Source organism: Aureobasidium subglaciale (assembly GCF_000721755.1).
Source record: "Aureobasidium subglaciale EXF-2481 unplaced genomic scaffold scaffold_11, whole genome shotgun sequence".
NCBI classification, from domain to species: Eukaryota; Fungi; Ascomycota; class Dothideomycetes; order Dothideales; family Saccotheciaceae; genus Aureobasidium; species Aureobasidium subglaciale.
The window spans coordinates 345,592-364,359 of NW_013566984.1; the positions used below are offsets into that span (position 1 = coordinate 345,592).

At 51.7% G+C, this 18,768-nt stretch overlaps 5 protein-coding genes across 5 annotated transcripts; 3 read left to right on the forward strand and 2 right to left on the reverse strand.

The window, feature by feature from the left end:
• Positions 1-351: 351 nt before the first annotated feature.
• Positions 352-2,706, forward strand: AUEXF2481DRAFT_5276 (uncharacterized protein; the record flags this gene model as incomplete). Its single annotated transcript, XM_013487942.1, has 2 exons — positions 352-692; positions 1,377-2,706. 2 exons carry the CDS (start codon positions 352-354, stop codon positions 2,704-2,706), a joined length of 1,671 nt encoding a protein of 556 aa, XP_013343396.1.
• A 161-nt stretch (positions 2,707-2,867) lies between these two features.
• On the forward strand, positions 2,868-4,374 carry AUEXF2481DRAFT_232305 (uncharacterized protein). The gene is made up of 3 exons (XM_013488204.1): positions 2,868-2,949; positions 3,020-3,946; positions 4,027-4,374. The coding sequence occupies exons 2-3, from the start codon at positions 3,098-3,100 to the stop codon at positions 4,132-4,134; spliced, it is 957 nt and encodes a 318-aa protein (XP_013343658.1). The 5' UTR covers positions 2,868-2,949; positions 3,020-3,097; the 3' UTR covers positions 4,135-4,374.
• Positions 4,375-4,854: 480 nt separating this feature from the next.
• Positions 4,855-5,704, forward strand: AUEXF2481DRAFT_40300 (uncharacterized protein). Its single transcript, XM_013488070.1, has one exon. It carries the CDS (start codon positions 5,109-5,111, stop codon positions 5,598-5,600), a length of 492 nt encoding a protein of 163 aa, XP_013343524.1. The 5' UTR covers positions 4,855-5,108; the 3' UTR covers positions 5,601-5,704.
• A 1,398-nt stretch (positions 5,705-7,102) lies between these two features.
• On the reverse strand, positions 7,103-10,101 carry AUEXF2481DRAFT_29759 (uncharacterized protein; the record flags this gene model as incomplete). The annotated part of the gene is made up of 5 exons (XM_013487994.1): positions 7,103-9,027; positions 9,078-9,679; positions 9,733-9,821; positions 9,877-9,969; positions 10,072-10,101. The coding sequence occupies 5 exons, from the start codon at positions 10,099-10,101 to the stop codon at positions 7,103-7,105; spliced, it is 2,739 nt and encodes a 912-aa protein (XP_013343448.1).
• Positions 10,102-11,002: 901 nt separating this feature from the next.
• AUEXF2481DRAFT_5278 (uncharacterized protein) lies at positions 11,003-17,119 on the reverse strand (the record flags this gene model as incomplete). The annotated part of the gene is made up of 3 exons (XM_013487943.1): positions 11,003-11,269; positions 11,321-11,434; positions 11,486-17,119. The coding sequence occupies 3 exons, from the start codon at positions 17,117-17,119 to the stop codon at positions 11,003-11,005; spliced, it is 6,015 nt and encodes a 2,004-aa protein (XP_013343397.1).
• Between the last annotated feature and the right edge of the window lie 1,649 nt (positions 17,120-18,768).

Sequence of the window (18,768 nt, forward strand, 5' to 3'; positions counted from 1 at the left end):
TTTTATATCCAAATCCACCAAATGCTACAGAAAGTTTTGAATACTCCCTTTTGGTCGCCATACTTCATGGCCGTTTGCTCTTGCGCCCTGGCGGACAGCTGATGCCTTGTGTAATTCGAGTCTTGAGCGAGTTTTTCTCGGGGAACTTGTTCGTGCTAACAAAGCAGATTCATGATTCGTTCTTTTGAGTCACAAACAGAATCCGCTTTCCCGACTCTTTTCCAACTTTTGGCACGTATGACTTTTTCACTTTCTGCTTTGATTGTCCTGTTTCTCTTTCTACATCAAAAAAGTTTCCGAGCAACACACAGATCTTCCAAAGTGTCAGCCATCGTCGACAGATACAGCATCATGTTCACTCAACGCATGTCTACTAAGGCCATACAGGCAGCCAGACCGGTCATCAGGAGCTCAACACTACAACACCGCAACATCCACAACATCCACAACATCATCCTCCCTCGCGACTTTGAATACGTCGCTGCCTCCGAGTACTCACGTCTCTCGCGCGAAAGCATCACGAGAATCAATGAACTCAGCACCACCATCGAAGAGAAAAACAACGTTATCGAAAAACAAGCTGCAATGCTTTCTCAAAAGGAGACTGTGATTGCAGATTTGAGAAAGGAGATTGTGGGTGACAGACATAGGGGCAGTGGAGCAGGGGTGGGGAGTCGAGTGCAGGAGAAGAAGTATGAAAAGGTGCGGAGGATGGGGGTGTTTATGAATAGGGTTCAGGAGATGACGGCGGAGGAGAGGGAGACGTATCATCCTCTCTGATCTAGCTTCCTCGGACGTCGAAGATCAGATGTGTGATGGTAGACTCGAACTGTTCGAGGCTGGTTTGGCGAGGTGATGAGTACGAATGCGTGCTTTGGTTGCAAAAGTGAAATGGATCACATGATTTTGGGCAATGCATGATCTAGTCCGGTTAGACTGTTCTGTTCATGTTCCCCTAGTGATCACGAACAACAGAGCCGGAAAGGCGATCTTGTTCTCTGGCTTCTGGATATTTGGCATCAAGTGATGGTCTCCCCAGCGATGGAGCAAAGGTGATTGTCGTTTGCAAATATCCAGTGGACCAGTATGCTCAAGATCAATCTGTAGACTACCATAAAGAGTTTCAGGCGACCATGAGTTCGAAAGGACAATTCTGTATGGCTGTACCGTCGTCGACAGTTCCTACATTTGTCGTCGAGCTTCTCACCCTGTCAGTAAAGCCTCGAGCCCGGAGTTGGTCGCCGAGCCTCAAGTCACGATGACGCAAACACGCGATCGCACAAGGGAAAGTTCAGGGCTCGACTTTCTGGGGTTCCATCTTGCTTTCTCTAGACATTTCTTCTTCGCGCCAACTTCATCAACCTGAAGCCTTCTAGTCTCCACGACATCGTCGACATAACATTTGCAATTCCTTTCAGTCGCTGGCTTCGTGACGCCTTCAAGATAGGTCGCAAGAACAAAGCGCACCGCCAGTCAGGCGCGGCCAACAAGGATCGTGGAAAAGTAGGCAAAGGTCGCTACAAAATGGGACAAGACGGTTCAAGCCCGGTAGATGAGGGCGCACCTTCCAAAACACTTGAGAGTCGCACAGTCGATGGCTTGGCCAAGTATATCAAGGAAGGGCACGCGAAGCGCATTGTCGTCATGACGGGCGCAGGAATCTCGACAAGTGCAGGCATCCCCGACTTCCGCTCGCCCAACACTGGTCTCTACGCCAACCTAGCTAGACTCAACCTACCGTATGCCGAGGCCGTTTTCGACATTTCCTTCTTCCGCGAGAATCCTACGCCATTCTACACTCTCGCTCATGAGCTCTACCCTGGCAAATACCGCCCGACCGTCACACATTCCTTCATCCGTCTGCTCCACGAGAAAGGCCTGCTGCTTAAGTTGTTCACTCAAAACATCGACTGTCTCGAACGCGAAGCTGGTGTGCCGGATGAGTCAATTATTGAAGCTCATGGCAGTTTCGCCCGTCAGAGCTGCATCGACTGCAAGAGCCCGTACCCACAAGAAGAGTTGAAGAAGCAAATCGAAGCCAAGACTATCCCTCGCTGCCACAAATCTAGCTGCCACGGTTTGGTTAAACCTGAGATTGTCTTCTTTGGCGAGCAGCTACCCAGCGCCTTCTTCGACAATATTGACGTGCCAACTGAGGCAGATCTCTGCATCGTTCTGGGCACGTCGCTACAGGTTCAGCCTTTCGCAAGTCTGCCTGGTGCTTGCAAATCTGGAGTACCTAGAGTCTTGATCAACATGGAAAGAGTCGGAGGCCTTGGTTCACGCTCCGACGATGTTCTGTTACTCGGCGACTGCGACGCTGGTGTGCGAAAACTTGCCAAAGCAATCGGCTGGGAAGACGAACTCGAGGACCTGTGGGCACAGACTGACCCCGGATATCTTCCTGGCAAGCCTATCAAGAGCAAAGACGATATCGCCAAAGAAGAAGCCAAGAAGACCAGAGATGAGAAGTTCCAGGAAGAAATTGACAAGCTCACAAAAGAAGTCGACAAGACTTTAGATCTGTCCAAGTGGCACCAAGACCAAATTAGAAAGGACCATTTGGATGGCCAGAACGACTCCAAGGACCCGGCCAAAGGCGAGAAGACCATGCGATACGACGAAAATGCAGACAACAACGATAAGGCACCTTTGAACGGACTCAGCCACGTGTTCCCACACATCGGCGAGAAGTCTTCTCTATGAGTCATCCCGTGATCTTCTTTTCAGACTTCCATTTTCCAGCAAGAGCATGAATACGCTACTACGATGATACCCTATGAGCAACCGCTTCCGTCCTCTGCGATGTTTCGCTCGCTTATGCGGGAATAAGACAGGGCGAGAATGTTGTGTATCTCATGACTCGTCTTACGCGTTATGATTACTTGCAACCTGCCATGAATCCCACGATGCAAGAGTGACTCCTCCGGTCTTGTTATTTGAAAAGTGGTATATTTTCTCATCAGTCTCTGCTGCCATCTTACCGACCTTCATCCGATAACCATCTCCGATCTCAAAGATTAGACACTATCTCAAAGCGAAGATTCAACAACGCTCACATGCGTCTGCGACCTCTATAGCCTATATTTGGAAACCTATGCCTGTTAGCAGAACCAAGCGGAGACGCGCTGGTTCGACCACAACTTGCTCCACTAATCGGTGCGAGTCGACGATATGTCAGGCACTTCCTGATAATTCCAGACCCTGGGATACTGCCTCTAGTACAACCAGCGAGGATGAGGATGGCCGGTTCTTTGAGCCAAGAAGAAAGAAGGCCAGAGGACGGGACACTTCCCCGGCAGAACTTGACGGACCTCAGGAATCCATCCCCACCAAGTCATCCGTCCCGGGGCCCCAACAAAACAAGGCTCTGGACCTTCCGGAGATATGGACATGTATTGCAGGACATGTAGTGCGGCGGTCTGATCTCATAGCACTGAGCTTGGTCAGCAACACTGCTCGCTACGGAGCTCTGCCAGAGCTTTATCGCCGACCACTCATCACCATCAACGAACAAGAACGCGCTGTTCTCGACAGCTTCTGCTCACCCAGTAACGCTGGACTCAAACATGTCAAGCACCTCACCGTGGCTCCTGTTCATCTCCCAAAAGCAAAGGCGAAGTGGCGGCGCGACGCTGCTTTAAGGAGAATACTACACCCAGAGTCCGTCCGTAGAGTGGTACAGGCGTTTCCTCTCATGCCTAGCCTACAATCTGTTGCGTTCAGCGGCTTTCCTCGAGAATCCCAGAGACAAATTCTTGGCCAATATGGTCTGAAGCCTTACAAGCAACTGTACCTTATAGGGATTGTGCCTCAGAGCTACATGGCACATAGTAGTTGCTTCAGCGAGCCAGATCGACCGTGGGTACCACAATACATCGTTTGGGCTTTCAACAACGGGGCAGATCGTGAGGAGTACGAGCAGCGCGCCCTATTTGCGAGCAAGGTCAGTCAGTGTGAGATGGATGGCGTGGAGGATGTGCACATCTTGGCCTGGCGGACCTGTGATTGATGGAGAAAAATCAGTCTTGCATGATATGTTTCCCCTCACTAAACTACAGAAAAATACATTCGATCCCTTTTCTGCTGTACAATATCGTTGGTTCTCCTCTTTTTCTCCCCGTCGAGCTGTGAGCTTCCTTCGTGCCTTTGATACGCTTCGTATCACTTGGATTGTATTCTTCGCTGATCTTGGACAGCATGGACAGTATAGATATTGCACGAGTAATCTCTCACAACAATCCTTGCATCCGTGGTACAGCTTCGAAGCACACTCAATCTTGCTCGTCATCTCACTTCACTTCTCGAACTTGAGTGGATCATAGTGTTCTAGACCGGTGCTCCAAAGGACATCTTCACTCTTTTGTGCTCATCGAGTGTGGTTGTCTGTCGGCTCTAGCTCCCGCGGAGTTTGATTCCGCTGCCGCGCACGGACGTGACGTTACGTCTCAGTGATTGGCTTACTATACGACCAACACAACACAGCGAGGGACCCCGTGTCTATCAACAACATAGAAAAGACTTCTAGTGCCTGTGAAAATCGAACACCAACTTCACTTCCATCTGCATCTCGTTTCACGTTCTACGTCATATTGCACAACCACAATTCAAGCATGGCATCAATCAACCATCAGCACATCGATCCAAGACATCTAAGAACGATTCGACGACTAACATCTGGCACCTCAAGCAACATCTACCTAGCCGAAAAACACTCTTCAAAGGATTTCTACGTATTCAAAGTCATCCCAAAAGATGGCTTCCACGACCCCGCAGCACTCAAAATATGGACTCGTGCTTTCAACTCTACAAGAGACATCTTCAACTCCAATTCAAATTATATACTTCACCTCCTAGATTCCTTCCAGACAGATAGGGAGATAATCCTGACAACGCCATACTTCGCAAACGGCGACCTAGAAGCCCTCATCTCAAGCACCGGGAAACTAACCATCCATAGCACCCGCTTCCTCGCCGCCGAACTCTGCCATGCCATCTCCTTCCTCCACTCCAACGGGATAATCCACAGAGCTATAAAACTGGACCATTGCCTCCTTTACCCTTCTGCACATATCCGTCTCACAGGTTTTGGGATCTGCAAAGGCAACATGACAAGCAGCTCTCGAACATCCACATTTTGTGGCAATTCATCTTTCATGGCGCCAGAAGTGCTGCTAGGGAAACGTTATGGTTATGGAGCTGATTGGTGGGGATTCGGGGTTGTGATTTTCCAGATGCTTACAGCTGAAGAACCTGCTAGGGGGGAGGATCAAGATGCAGTGTTTGAGGAGATTTTGGATGAAGGGAAACCCGTTTTCCCATTGGATATGGAGGAAAGCGGTAAAGGTATTTGCAAGCAGTTGTTGAAGAGAGATTCGGATCAGAGACTTGGAGCAGGGGAAAGTGGTGCTAAAGATGTCATGGGACATACTTTCTTTGATGAGATTGATTGGAAGGATGTAGCTGGTGAGAAGTTGAAGGCACCTTCTTGTTTGGTGCACAGCTTGGAACTTCAGAAGTCCATTGGAGAGCCCCCTGCCTCGTCAGATGCGCTTTCACTTGATGGATGGTCTCATCTTGACGTATTTGGAGACTTTTGAGTCAGGCATAACTCACGCCAGCAGGTCGAGCCTTCCATCCTGGCACTCTGTAATCAGGAGATCTCTATCAGAACTGGGGATATCGTTGCAGCAAGAAGCATCCGATCTTCTATCGTCCATCTCAACAACGCAAAGCCAGGATCAGATCGTCATCAAGACTTCGGCCTTTCACCATAAATAGGCAAGAGCATTTAAGCATGCACTTTCCAAAACATCACCACCGCTGCGTACTTTGTTTACACCCGGTACATCTGCCCTCTGCTTCTTCCCACCACGACATCTTACCCTTTCCATCAACAAGCGCTATTCACCAACGCAAACATCAATAGCAAAGTATCACGATGTCGAAACAAGCCGGTGTACTCCTACCTCCCTCTGCACCAGCATCAGAGTAAGTCTTTCATATCTCGGCTGTTTTGTATGATGAGTATGATGCTGATCATCACAAGCGATGGTAGTCAAATCTCCCAAACCGGCGGCACACCAAATGTTACATTGACGACAGACACCACTCGGATTGTCTACTCCATCCCGAATGCCGGCAGTGGCAGCCCTTACGTCGTGCAGACGTCCATGCCTTTACCCAGCGCTAGCCATACCATGCCATTCATACCAAGTGCACAACCTCTGCCTCCTCAACAGCAGCCTTCTCGGCCATGGAAACAACCATTGCCACGACGACGTACTTGCAAATGCCCGCGTCGGTCTCCGACAGGATATCAAATCCCATCAGGATGTCAGTGTCCATCAAGGAGTCGGTCCCCATCGGAGCGTGATGATTCAAGATTTCCAGACCGTGTTGATTCAGGACTCCCAGGCTGTGGCGTTTCAAAACCCCCGGACAGTGAGAGTGGTGTACTAGCAGCACCACGTCCAGGCAATTCGCCCAGAAGACCTCGGTTCGCTAGATTGAGGAGATTCTGGGCTCGTATCAGAAAGTGAACTCCAACGGCTGAGGATTTGATACATTCTTTTTGATACCAAGCAATCACATTCGTGGGCCAGAGCTTTTATCATGTCTCTTCTGTGCTTGATGTAACGTACGAACGCTTTGACGCTTGCGACTATCGCATCGGGATCTTGCCCAACCATACTCGTCTGCCACAGCGCTTGACACGTCTCTGCCGTCCTTGACGCATTGCTCGTGGCCAGCTCGCTGGGAGCGTGCCGTTGAGCAATATCGAGAGCAAAATCACGGCCTTAATTCGCCAATTTAAACAGAGACAGAAGTAGAATACATGGAAACAAAAACTCGATTGGGGAATATACAAGAGACTGAAAGTAGAAACAACTTCGAAGCAAAGACACTATACAACTCCAAAAAAAAAGAAAAGGGTGAAAAGGAAGATTCCTCGAAACGACAAAAAGGACAAAAAATTACAATTATCAAAAAAAAATCCCCTTCCTCTTTCTTTTTCCCTTTCCTTTATTTTCCTGGGGAAACACTATAGGTATGTGTGTTTTCGGTCGATGAAGCAGGGGTAAGGAAAAAGGTGAGGGTTTTACTTGGCATGATAAACACCAGCAACAACCCTCCTGATCTCTGCAACCCTCTTCCAAGCACCACCGCCTTCACCACCACCAATACTCTCATCAGCAAAAGGATCTGCCTCTTTAGCAGCCTCTTCTCTAACACTGACGCCAAGACTGTCTCCTAATCCATTACCGACGACTTCCCATTTGGCTTCTATGTGTCCAGCTCTTGCCTCTCCCTCGGGTGTCTGGAATCTAGCGAGCAGTTTACCGGGTGTGGAAGAAAGTGTAATGTTGCCGAGTTGCCAGTAGATGAGATTCTTGGCCTTGTCAAAGTTTCCGACTGGCTTTGAGAGACAGGTGGATGCTTTAGATGTAGGGTCGAGGTAAAGCATCAAGACTACATTCTGCAGCGTCATACTTGTCTGCCCAGCAGGAAGGATAAAGGCGGGATTCAGACTGTAGCTGAGAATTGCAGAAGTTTGCGTGGGTTCGATTTTCCATGCTGGGGTGAGCAGAAGTGGTGCAGCCGTTGTGCCAGGAGAAGAGACTTGATATTTGAATGCCACGGCTGTCTTTTGGATACCGGCGAGGTTGACACTGTATTCGCCTGATTGGTCGGCGGCAGTTAAGAAAGCAGGGTTCGGGGCTACCTTTTCCAGGCTGGAGAAACCGTCTACGCGGATGTTTTCATGACCAAAGGGAGAGGTGAAGTTGGAGGGGTTGTAGGCAAGCGCAATCTCGCCAATGGTGACACTGCGGGTCAATTGGCCTTGCTCGAACCATGCGCTGACAGTCTCGATAATGGAGCTGTTGAGACCGGGCTCGTGTAGTTCAGGGTGCTTGCTGGTCTGGCTTTGCGAGCTACTGAGAGAACGGCCGGAGCGGATGGATCCAGTGTCGTGATCGCTCTCGCCGATACGCGAAGCTGGGCGTGCAAAGACGCTGGCTGCAGTGGCTTGAGCAGAGCCGTGGAAAGGCGAGAAGGTAGACGAGGGAAAGTTGGACGAAGCAGATGTGAACATGGGCGACGACGGACTCTGTGCCGATGACAGGGACGAAGTCGAAATTTCCAAAGGTGCTCGTGTCATTTCCTGTGTGGTCTGTATCGGTGGAGGAGCAATAGAAGGAGCGGAGGCTTCCTCGGTAACGTCTGGAGTGGTAACTGGAGATTGTCCGTAGACACTAGCGCGCATGTCGCGACGTCCGCGGACGGTACCTGCTCTGCGCGAGGTAAGAGGAGGAGCTTGCATCTTCAGAGTGTTGACGACACTGGTCAGAGCAGCGTCTCCACCTTCTTCGGCGATGGGTGCATTACGAATGTCCAACTTGAACTGAGGTTGGTTGGCATCGTTTGCATCTGCAGCTTCTTGCTGGGCTTGCGAGATAAGATCGACAGCTGGAGGTGGCTCCGAGAAGCCCTCGATGTCGCGAGTCGGCTGAAGAGTCTGACTTGACTGTAAAGGTTGAAAGGGCTGCGAGAGGTCAGGGGCAAAGGGTTGAGGAGAAGGCTGAAGAGGCAACGAAGCCTGCGAGGGCTGCAGAGGCTCCTGCAATTGCGGAGCCGTGTTTTGCTGGTAAGGCTGGTACGATGGCTCTGGAGCAAGACCTGCAGCAGCCAGAGACTGAGCGGAGCCATCAATGGGCGGCAATTCCTTGTCGCCGTTCGAGGGTCCACGATACGACGAGTTTGTGTTGCTCGTGATGGTGCGAAGAGGAGAGTTGGTGTGTTCTTCGTTCTCCTCGAGGGGAGTGGGCAAGTCGTTGTTGCGCCCAAATCTACTGGACAAGGAGTTGAAAGCCGATGGCCTAGACGGCTTGCGCTCCGGAGACTCGGATGCTCTGTTAGGGATTATCTTGCTGTCGCGGTTCTTGTTTCGGCCAAGAAGAGTGCCCAATCTCTTGAGACCGCCCTTCTGCTTGCCCTTCGACTCGGGAAGTTGATCTACCGGTGCTGTTTTTGGTCAGTCTATGCTATGTGTATAATGTGTAGAATTGGCATACCAGGACCGGAACGCACGCTAGCACTGTCATCGTGCTGAGTGCTTGGAGCCAGGGAAGGAGGAATGAACATGGACTGGCGGCTTCTAGGCTTCTCTTTGGGTACAATGTCCCCGCTGGCAACACGCAGAGCGTACGTCTTGATCTCATCCGCAGTCTCAATGTTCAACAGGATATTCAGCACCGACTCGGCCGACACTCGCGTCTTCTCAATGGCGTCGATCTCGTGCGTTTGGAATTGAGTAAGCACATCTCTCAGATGATTCAATCTACTCTCATCGAGAGATTGCAGAGACTCGAAAACGTATGGCGCCTGAGCAGACCACTGCGACTGTGCGCCCTCGAGCTCACTATCGGCGCGACCTGCATTGTTGGATCCCTTGTTGTTCAAACGTTCGCTCTTTTTCTGTGCATTCTCGACATCGCGCGCCATTGAGGTGAGATTGCCCTGGATGGTCGACATGGCCTGCATCTCGCGACTGTTCGAGCCAAAGTCGCGCAGTGGTCGCTCGACGTCGACTTCAATTCTCTGTGCCAGCACTTGGTGCGATTCGGCCAGAGTTTCGAGGGCGGATGTAAGCGTCGTCCATGGTACCGAGAAGATGCTGCAGTGGCCTGGTCAGTGTTGATTCACTCGGGTTTGGGAAAGTCAAAGTACCCAAGGTCCTGGATCGAGTCGCCAGGAGGGGATCGCCTTGCGAGCTTGCGCAGACCAGCAGAGTATTGCTCCTCGAGTCTCCTTCGTTCCTGCCTTGTATGAGCAATTGTCGCGTCTGCGTGATGCGACTTTGGGTCGTCTTACTTGAAGCCAGTCGGCAATGTCGGAATTGAGACGGCCAACTTGTCGGACGCGATCGTTGAGAACGCTGATGGCCTGACCAGGCTCAAGAGTGGCCTGCAATCGTGAGTGTTAGCCCTTGCGCATAAGCTCGCTCGAAACAACCCGCGCTGCTGCATCTTGTTGTCCCCTGGCGCGAGACCCGAATGTGAAACATACCGCCATGGTGGGATACTCTTGCCTATCCATTGCGACTGATTTGCGATCTTACAAAGATCAATATGAACAGGTACGAATAACTTGACGGAAGGAGCGTGTTGTTTAGGTTCCTGCAAGAGGCAGGCACGAACCCACCCAAATCGCTGCCGGCACGCCGAACCACCACGTCATTTTACCCAGTCCCGTCGCTTCCGCCGACCACCTTGCCCCGAGCACGAACCATCCCCACATGCAAGCCCGCCTTCCTCTTTGGGTCTGCGATGAACATGCGAAACCATAATTCGATACTGTTCGTACATGCTATTATCACTGCTGGTGCTAGGTTGTGCCATATGCAACAGTCTGAACGTACCACTTTCAGCCTCTTTGCAGCTCTTTGGTATCTTGTTCTGCAGCTGGCCTCCCTTAACCAACATGATGTAGGTTCCTCAAAGGCTAAGAATTATAAAGACGGATGCTCATACAGTAAAGAAACATGACTAGGAAACATGAGGTCCAGGAACGAAAAGAGGAGAAAGGTATGGTTTGAATCGAAGATAAAGAAGAAGTTAAAAAAGAGATGAGAAAGGAAAACAGTCCAATGTATCGCTATGCAGGGCGAACAGACAGGCAAAAACAACGACGAGAGTAGCGACAACGCAACGAAGATTTTGGAAAGAGAAAGCGCAATGACCCTTATCCATGCTGATTCGCCGCCCGGAGTGATCAAAACTCCTCCTCTTGACCCGCTGCTCCTCGCAAAAAGAACTTTGTCATTCAATGATGGGCGCGTTGACAGCCCATCCAGTTAGAAAATCAATCCATCAAACACACCCTTTCAACGCCTTTGCGCCTGCTAAGATTTGTCCTCCACAAAATTGCCTAACCTCATAGGCGATGGCAGGTCCGCCTACAATATTCCTGCTCTTTCGCCTTGTCAAAGACTGATGGCTTATTTCTTCTGCTTCATGAATTCAATGGGTTGGTTCGGGTCCGAAGGGTCCAGATATGTCAACATGACCGTACTAAGCTCTTTGAAGTCGACTGGCTTAGTCACGTAGCTATTGAATCCTGCGTCTACGCACTTGGCGTATACATCTCCCATTACGTTGGCGGACAGCGCAACGATTGGCAGGTATGGTTGTTTGTTCTTCTTCTCCCATTTGCGAATTTCCCGACAAGTTTGGTAGCCGTCCTTGTTGGGCATATGAAGATCACACTAAAGAACATGTCAGCAATGTCGGACGTCTTTCACTCGGAGTATGCTTACCAAAATGATTGAGTAATATCCATGAGGATTGGCGAAGACTTTGTCGGTGCACTGCACACCGTCCAGAACTGTGTCGACCTTGACGTTGACTTTGCTGAGGAATTTAAGAAGAACCTGCATGCTTGTTAGCCATGTTCGTATGATCTCGGCCTGTTCAAAACTCACCATCTGATTGACACGGTTGTCTTCAACCAACAGGACTCGCTTATTTTTGTTGCCCAATCGTCGGATCATTTCTTCGTATACCTGCTTTTGGCTGACAGCGACCTGCTGTGCCGAGTCCTGGTTGCGGTCGGTGCTCATCTCCCGCTCCTTTCGTGGATCGAAGATGGATGCAAACTTGCTTGGCTTGAGTGGCTTGAAGATGAATTGCATCCGCCTGGCCTTTGCTAGTGCATCGTAATCGTATTCCGATGCTTGTTCCATTAGCTTCCGTCGTTGTTGCAAGTCGGTGATGAGCACCAGTTGCGTCGACGAATGAGGAGGTGAAGTAAAGACCTGCTGGACGAATGCGATGATCTCTGGCACAGATTGCAAGACCAGCACAATATGGGAGAAAATCATTGCATCCTCCCCACCAATCATCTTCTGGCACTCTATCAGATTTTCCCTCGCAGTAATCTTGTGAGGGATATTCTTAGGCAATGTCATATCCATGTGCTGAACGGTTGCTTCGCGTGCGTGCTTCAGAGGGCATACTACCAGAATGGAATACATGGGCGGCAGGTGACTACCTCCAGGGGATACCGTCCTGATGGTGGCATGTGGAGCAGCACCAGCACTAGCATTACTGGCGTCACTCGGCGCTGGACTTGCCGTGTAGATGCGACCAGGCTTGCCATCTGAGGGAATCGCCAACTCGATTGGTGGCGACTGCAACAAGAGGGAAGGATCAGGTACAAAAGAAGATGCAGAAGATCTGACCGACTGAGCACTACCCACGGTCCCACCTCTGATCGAAGGATCTGAACTGCCGGATGACGATGTGACTGGAGACGCCTGATCAAAATCCGGCGACGACGCATCTGTAGCATCTGATATATCTCTTGACGAGCCCCGTAACGGCAGATTGAGCGTATTTGACAGCCTAGGGTCATGAATCACCGTCGGCATCGGCGAGGGTGTCAAAGGCGTCACAGGAAGCAAAGCTGGACCTGGTGTAGATGGCGGTGGAGGTGGCTTATCATCTCCAGCAGGAAGAGTGGTCTTAATGATGAAGCTGAAAGTTGCACCTTTACCAGGGACACCGCGTGCGGTCATATCACCTCCGTGCAGTTGTGCCAACTGGCGCGAGATCACAAGTCCGAGGCCTGTACCACCGTGTTGACGAGTGCTACTTCCGTCAATCTGGCTGAAGCGCTTGAAAAGATATTGTGCCTCCTTCTCCGTGAATCCTTGACCAGTATCCATAATCTCGAACTGTATGTACATCGAATCATCGGTAGGTGGGAGACTCTCTTCTTCTTGTGGCACACTGCATCGAATGAAAACTTCTCCGACTTGGGTGAACTTGATCGCATTGCCAATGACGTTGAGCAAGATTTGACGAATTCGGAAGCGATCACCCTTGATCTGTGAGGGTACATCGGGTTCAACCAGGTAATTGAGCTCGAGCCCTTTGTCAATCGCCATAGCCGAAGTCAAGTCATTGACCTCCTCAATGAGAGAACGTACATGCATCCAATCCATATTAAGCTGGATCATGCCGGCCTCAGCCTTTGAGAGATCAAGAATGTCGTTGATCAGGCCACGCAATCCTTCTGTTGAAGCTCGAATGATATTGACATGCTCCATCTGTTCTGAAGTCAAGCTACTATCAATCAAGAAATTGACCATACCGGTGATGCCGTTAAGAGGTGTACGGATCTCGTGGGACATGTTGCTCAAGAAGCGCGATTTTTCATCCATGGTCTCCTTCAAGTCACGTTCGAGCGCCTTGTGGTCGTTGATGTCGGTACAGGTACCGTACCATGTCTCCTCTTCGTCTTCTTGAAGATCACGCTCGGCAAGGAGGACTCTGACGAGATGCCACCTGTATTCACCATCCTTTGACCGCAACCGCACCTCGGTTGAGTACGAAGGCTTGCCATCCGCGTCTCTCGACACCTTCAAGATACCAGTCGATGCCAATTGCGATAGTCTTGCCTGAGGCAGTTGTGTTGTAGGCGACGTATTCACAGGGCTTGTAGGCCCACGCTCAGTATCTGAAGAGGCGCTAGACGATTGCGCAGATGAAGACAGCGTTCTGCGAGGCTCGGGCGGCATAGTAGTGGGAACGTTAGTGGCGTTACTCGAGTCGTTGTCGAATGCAGGCAATCTACACTTGACGATGTCATCAGGGTGAACGTGTTCCATAAAGCCGATGCCTAGTGCCTGAGACTCGCTTTGCCCAGAATAGTTAAGCCATTGCGAGTTGCAGAAAGTGATACCCTTTGATTTGTTGACCGTAAAGACGACCTGGGGGCTTGAGTTTGCCAATGCCCGGTACTTTGCTTCAGAAGCAGCAGTCTCTTGCTGGCGGGCTAGGTTCAGTTCGGCCTGGTGTTGTTCGTGGAAATCCATGTTTGTACCTATCCAGTGAACGATATTCTGTTTCTTGTCCTTCAGAGGCGCAGCCCGAACGTAGAACCACCGGTAGTTACCATCGAAGCGTTGCAGACGAATCTTCTGTTGCAACTGCTGACCTGTCCGGAGCGAGCGATTCCAGCTTTCCATATACTTGCTCCTGTCTTCGGGATGAATTGCCTGCCAAGGTTCCTTCAGGACTTGCCTGGAGTCATGTCCACGATACACAAGGAACTTCGAGTTGACCCAAGTTATTGCGCCAGTGCCGGGAGCGGCGGTAAAGATCTGAACGGGCAGTGAATCAATGATCGTGCGCAACAGCCGCTCGGAAGGCGGAGGCATGTCCTCAGAGACGGAACTCGCTCTGACATGAGTCGTAGGTCCCGGGGTCTTTGGTACAGGCGTGGTTGCAGCAGGCAGACCCTGGAAAGACGAGCTAAAGTCGGCGCCGTAGGAGTGTAAGACAGAATGACGCTTATCTCCACCCTCGGCAACAATGGTAGGTGGAGGTGCGTTACTACGAAAGCTGGACTTCCTTGCGATAGAATTGTCGCCAGGTCGCGTAGGACTTAGCTCACGACCAGCAGGTTTGAGTGGGGACTTGTCTTCCTTGCCTGGCCGAGCAACCTTGTTGCGTTTTTCAATCGGCTGTTCCTCATCGACTGCAGAGACAGAGACTCTCTTGGCCCTATCCTTTGCCGGGGTTGCCAAGGAGTTCTGATTACCAGCTACACCCACTGCGCGGTGCATCTTCTTAGCGTCAAAATAGCTGTCAGTGATTTCCGATCCACGCAGACCAGCTGGTGTGCTAGCTACCGACTTGCTGTTGGAATTAAGACCGAAGGCTGCCGGGTCCCATCCAGGAGTACCCACTATCGAACCGGAAGGACTGTGTCTGGAACGCCCAGAGTAATCGGATGGACTAGTCATACTACCAGAGATTGAACCTGCCACTTCATCCAGATCGGCACGAATGAGATCTTCCAGATTTCCTGGAGCGATGCTCAGAGGCGCGAAACCGACGTTGTGACCCGAGATAGACTTGTGATGACGGATGCCCATGGCTTGGCTGTGTGCGTTGGTGTACTGTTGAGCCATATAATAAGATGTGGCCAGATGTGGTCCAAGCAGTTTTAGAGATTGGACGAGGTTCTGAGGATACGGCACAGCTGGACTGAGAATGGAGAGAATCGCGATGGGCGCTCTCCGCTCGCCAGTGGATACTTGAGACATTGACTGAGCACGACTTTCCGGGCGACCTTCTGGATTCGGTGATTCTGTGCGATAGCTGTGCATTATTGGTGACAACGTGGGGTGGATTAGAGGGATGTGCACAACGGTGTGAGCCCGGTCAACGCCGATAGCCTCGACGGGCTCCAGATGTGAGTAGTCGTGGGCGGCATTGGCTGGGTTGAATGAATCTTCAACGCTCTCTTCAGCTGCAAAGAAAGGGTTATTTTCCGGATCGGCTTGCATAGCGGGCGAAGGTGCGGGCGACTGAGCCCAAGGGGATGGAGGGTATTGCTCATATTCTTCAAAGGTGGACCCACGGCGCTTGTTGTTGTCCATCTGCGAGAAGAGGTTGCGGAAGTTGCCAAAAGGTTGAGGAGCTTTACCGATCGTTTGAGTTGGTGGTGGAGGTTGGACCGGCTGCTGAGATTTTGCTTTGACCGAATTCTCATCCTGTGAGCTGTGGGAAGAGGGTTGGTTGTCATGGCCGTTGGTCGAGTAGTCACGGGTCAGTGTAATCAGCTTGCCTCTTTCCAGTACCCTGTTGATACCGCTCGAGTCAATCAGACCATCAACCTCGAATTCCAAGCCCTTGAGTACCGAGTAAACGGCTAGCTGTGTTGGCTGGCTGTAGCCGCCAACGCTGCTGAACTCGGGTTCGCTGACGGATGTGCTTCGATAGGTGTGGCTACGATAGTCGAGGCCTGGAGATGGTAAGGGCACATTGGTCATACCAGGGGCGTGGCTGACGGTGCGTGACGGCATGTTCGGACGCAATGCGGAGCCTGGGCGTTGCGGTGTATCGACCGACGTGTGACCAGCGTATGAATGTCGAGACTCGAGAGTTGGACGAATGCGACCCAAGGGAGATGGATCGGGCACAGAACGAGGAGGCAAGGACAGTACAGGAGGTGCTGGGTGGTTTGAAGGCTGGCTACCATCAGATTGGTCGTCCTCTCGGCCAGCAACATTGAAAGTCGTCTTCTGGCCCCAAGGCACATTCTCGATGTCGTTTGAGTCAGCAGGAAGGGCCAAGCTCGCTCGGTCTGCTTTGTAGACGTCGTTCATAATGTTAGCAACGGCAGACCACCAAGCCTCCAGACCAGGTTCTGAGCTTAGTTGTAGCACGAGGTCGTAGACGTTAGGCGTGGGGAAGCGAGGGTCCTGACTCTGAGTAAACTCGAAGCCTTGAGGAGCGAATGCGGCACCGGTAGCAGCGGGGGTAGTAGCACCGGACATAGGAAGGCCGCCGGGAGTACTGCTGTCGCCAGATTGAGCGGCAGATACGGTTGGCGACAGGGCGGTGAACGGCTGGTGGAAGGACGACGACCATGTGCGTGGCGTACCAGGGACATACGGGAAAGGATATGATGGGGTGCGCAAAGGCAGGGCGGCTGGAGTAGCAGTAGCACTTCCACGGATGGTACGAGACGAAGAGGAAGTCGACTCGGTGGAGACAGTTCTGGCCGAGGGCAGCGGACTGCTAGATGCCAGCGGACTGCTAAAGGCGGCGGTGAGGGGAGAGACAATGGCATGTTCCTCTTTGATGGGTGAAGGGCGACGGGGCACCTGGTTGGAGCTACTGGAGCGGCTGACCGAGGGTGACTGCTGAGCATCCGGCGAGGGCATGTACAGGAGTTGATGCTGTTGAGCGGCCAGGTTTGCCTTTGCCCGCTGCAGATTCGAGGTCATCCTGGCCGTGACGGCGGCACGCAGCCTTGCGATTTCGGCTTCGTCAGGACTGACAGAGAGGGAGCTGTCGTCGGTTGCATCGGGCTCGTTTATTGTCGGCGTGATGGAGCTATGTGGCGGCGAGGGGCGCAGGGTCGGGCGCGACAGCAGTTTGCTGGCGGCCGTGGCAGGAGGAGGGTTGCGGGCGGGCGTCGCGCTGGGAGTGGCGTCGTCGTCGTCTTCCGGGTCGTCATGGTACGGCGGCGGGACCATGTTGGAGCGCATGGCCCTGTGGTCGTCGGTGTCGGTGTCGGTTTTGCGAGGACCAGACATTCCCCAGGACGCTTGTACGGGCCTCAGCCAAGTCTTGTTCAGCAAAGCAGCGCGCAGATGGGCCCGTCGACAAAGGGCGCATCAGCAGCTACACAGACGCGAGCACGGGAGCAGAGAGGCCAGGCACGAGTCGACTGAGCTCGTCGTCGGGAGCGTGTGTCTGTTGTGGATCGAGGTGGACGCCGCTTGACTGTATCCCTCTTGTCGTGGTATGGCTTGGAACAGCCAGCCGTGCAGCCTTCCAGTGCCCTGCCCTGTGCTTCTTGGCTCATGTCATTAGTCCCGCCTGCCAGTCAAGTCGTCGCATCCACGCCGCCCAAACTCAATTTTCCTTCTCCCGATCAATTCTGCTGCATCCCCTCTCGTTGATGCTCGTTAAGTCTGTTTCCTTGCAAGCCAGAAGGTCTCTCTTGGTTGTTGCTCTGCGCTGTTATACCACCAGCCACTTCCACACCTCCTACTCCGAATGCCCATCTACCGGACCCACAAAGTCCCAGTTTCCCTGTTCTTCTCACACACAAACGTTTGTGCATTTACACTTTCCGACCATCACTCTCCTACTCACTACTGCCTGATAATCTCCCATCTCCCAAAAGAGTTTTCATTTGTCGCGCCTTGATTTATCCTACTTCTTGACCTGTGTCTGTTCCTTCATGCTGCTCTTCTCATCTCTGCTCAGCGACTCGACAATAATTTGTAATCGTCGATGCTGTTTGTCCAGACCGTCTTCGAACGTCCCCGATGTTTTGGTGGCGCTTCCAGACAAACATCCGCACGTTCGCTGATTTGAGCTCTGCCAGAGTCCCTGGTTCCCATCTATACCTCTGATCTTCGTCTCTCTCGTTGCCTACAATTCTTGATCGATCGTTGATCATGATCGGACGTTTGTCCTGAAATCCCCCATCAACCAACTTTGATTCGAACTATGCAAAGACTGCTTCTGGTTGACTTGAATTGAATCCCTACCAGCCTCGCTGTGTTCGCAACATTCCGATGGAATGGATCCAGTCAGCTGTCGAATTGGGCCATGTGCACGGTCAATGACATTCTTGACGCGGGAAAGTCGTCTTAAAGAAGCGTGGCTTCAGCCGCCCTCTCCAATATGGCCATTTCTGTACACACGAAGCACTCATTTCGGGTCGTCTGTAATCGTTCACCTTTGCTAGCTCCATGTGTTTCTAGGCACCTTTCACAACTTGGAGCAGCTTGAAGTTGGCGTTTTTGAGGCCAACGTGTCATCTACTGAGGTTTGAGCCGTCTCATACATGGGCGCCAAACAGTGCCCAACACAATGGCATGCCACAGTCTTTCAGCACTTCTATTGAGTGTATGTCGCGGACTTGAAAACAAAACAGCCACCTTGTCATGGTCGACGTATAGATCATGGTTCGCCGATATGGAGATCGAACTCCAAGTTATGTCGATCACCTGTCACCAGCCGCTAGCAGATCTCGGTTCCCCCACCACGTGGAATTGCTTAACGGATCGGAGGCAGTTCGACGCCGAAATTTCTGTCGTACAAATATTCGAACACGGACTTGTCTGCGAGTGCTGGATGCAGACGACCACGTGAGTGCCACCTCAAGTCTTTGTACTATTGTGAAGAGGCCAGCAAAGCTGCTGGGTGCTTTGGGCTTGGCTTATCGAGA

What these genes read in the sequence shown, in the direction of transcription:
- AUEXF2481DRAFT_232305 (XM_013488204.1), top strand. Translation starts at nt 3,098, where the DNA reads ATGCCTGTTAGCAGAACCAAGCGGAGACGCGCTGGTTCGACCACAACT. An exon ending in GCGCCCTATTTGCGAGCAAG is followed by an intron (nt 3,947 to 4,026) that starts GTCAGTCAGTGT and finishes GAGAAAAATCAG; the next exon opens with TCTTGCATGATATGTTTCCC.
- AUEXF2481DRAFT_40300 (XM_013488070.1), top strand. Translation starts at nt 5,109, where the DNA reads ATGACAAGCAGCTCTCGAACATCCACATTTTGTGGCAATTCATCTTTC.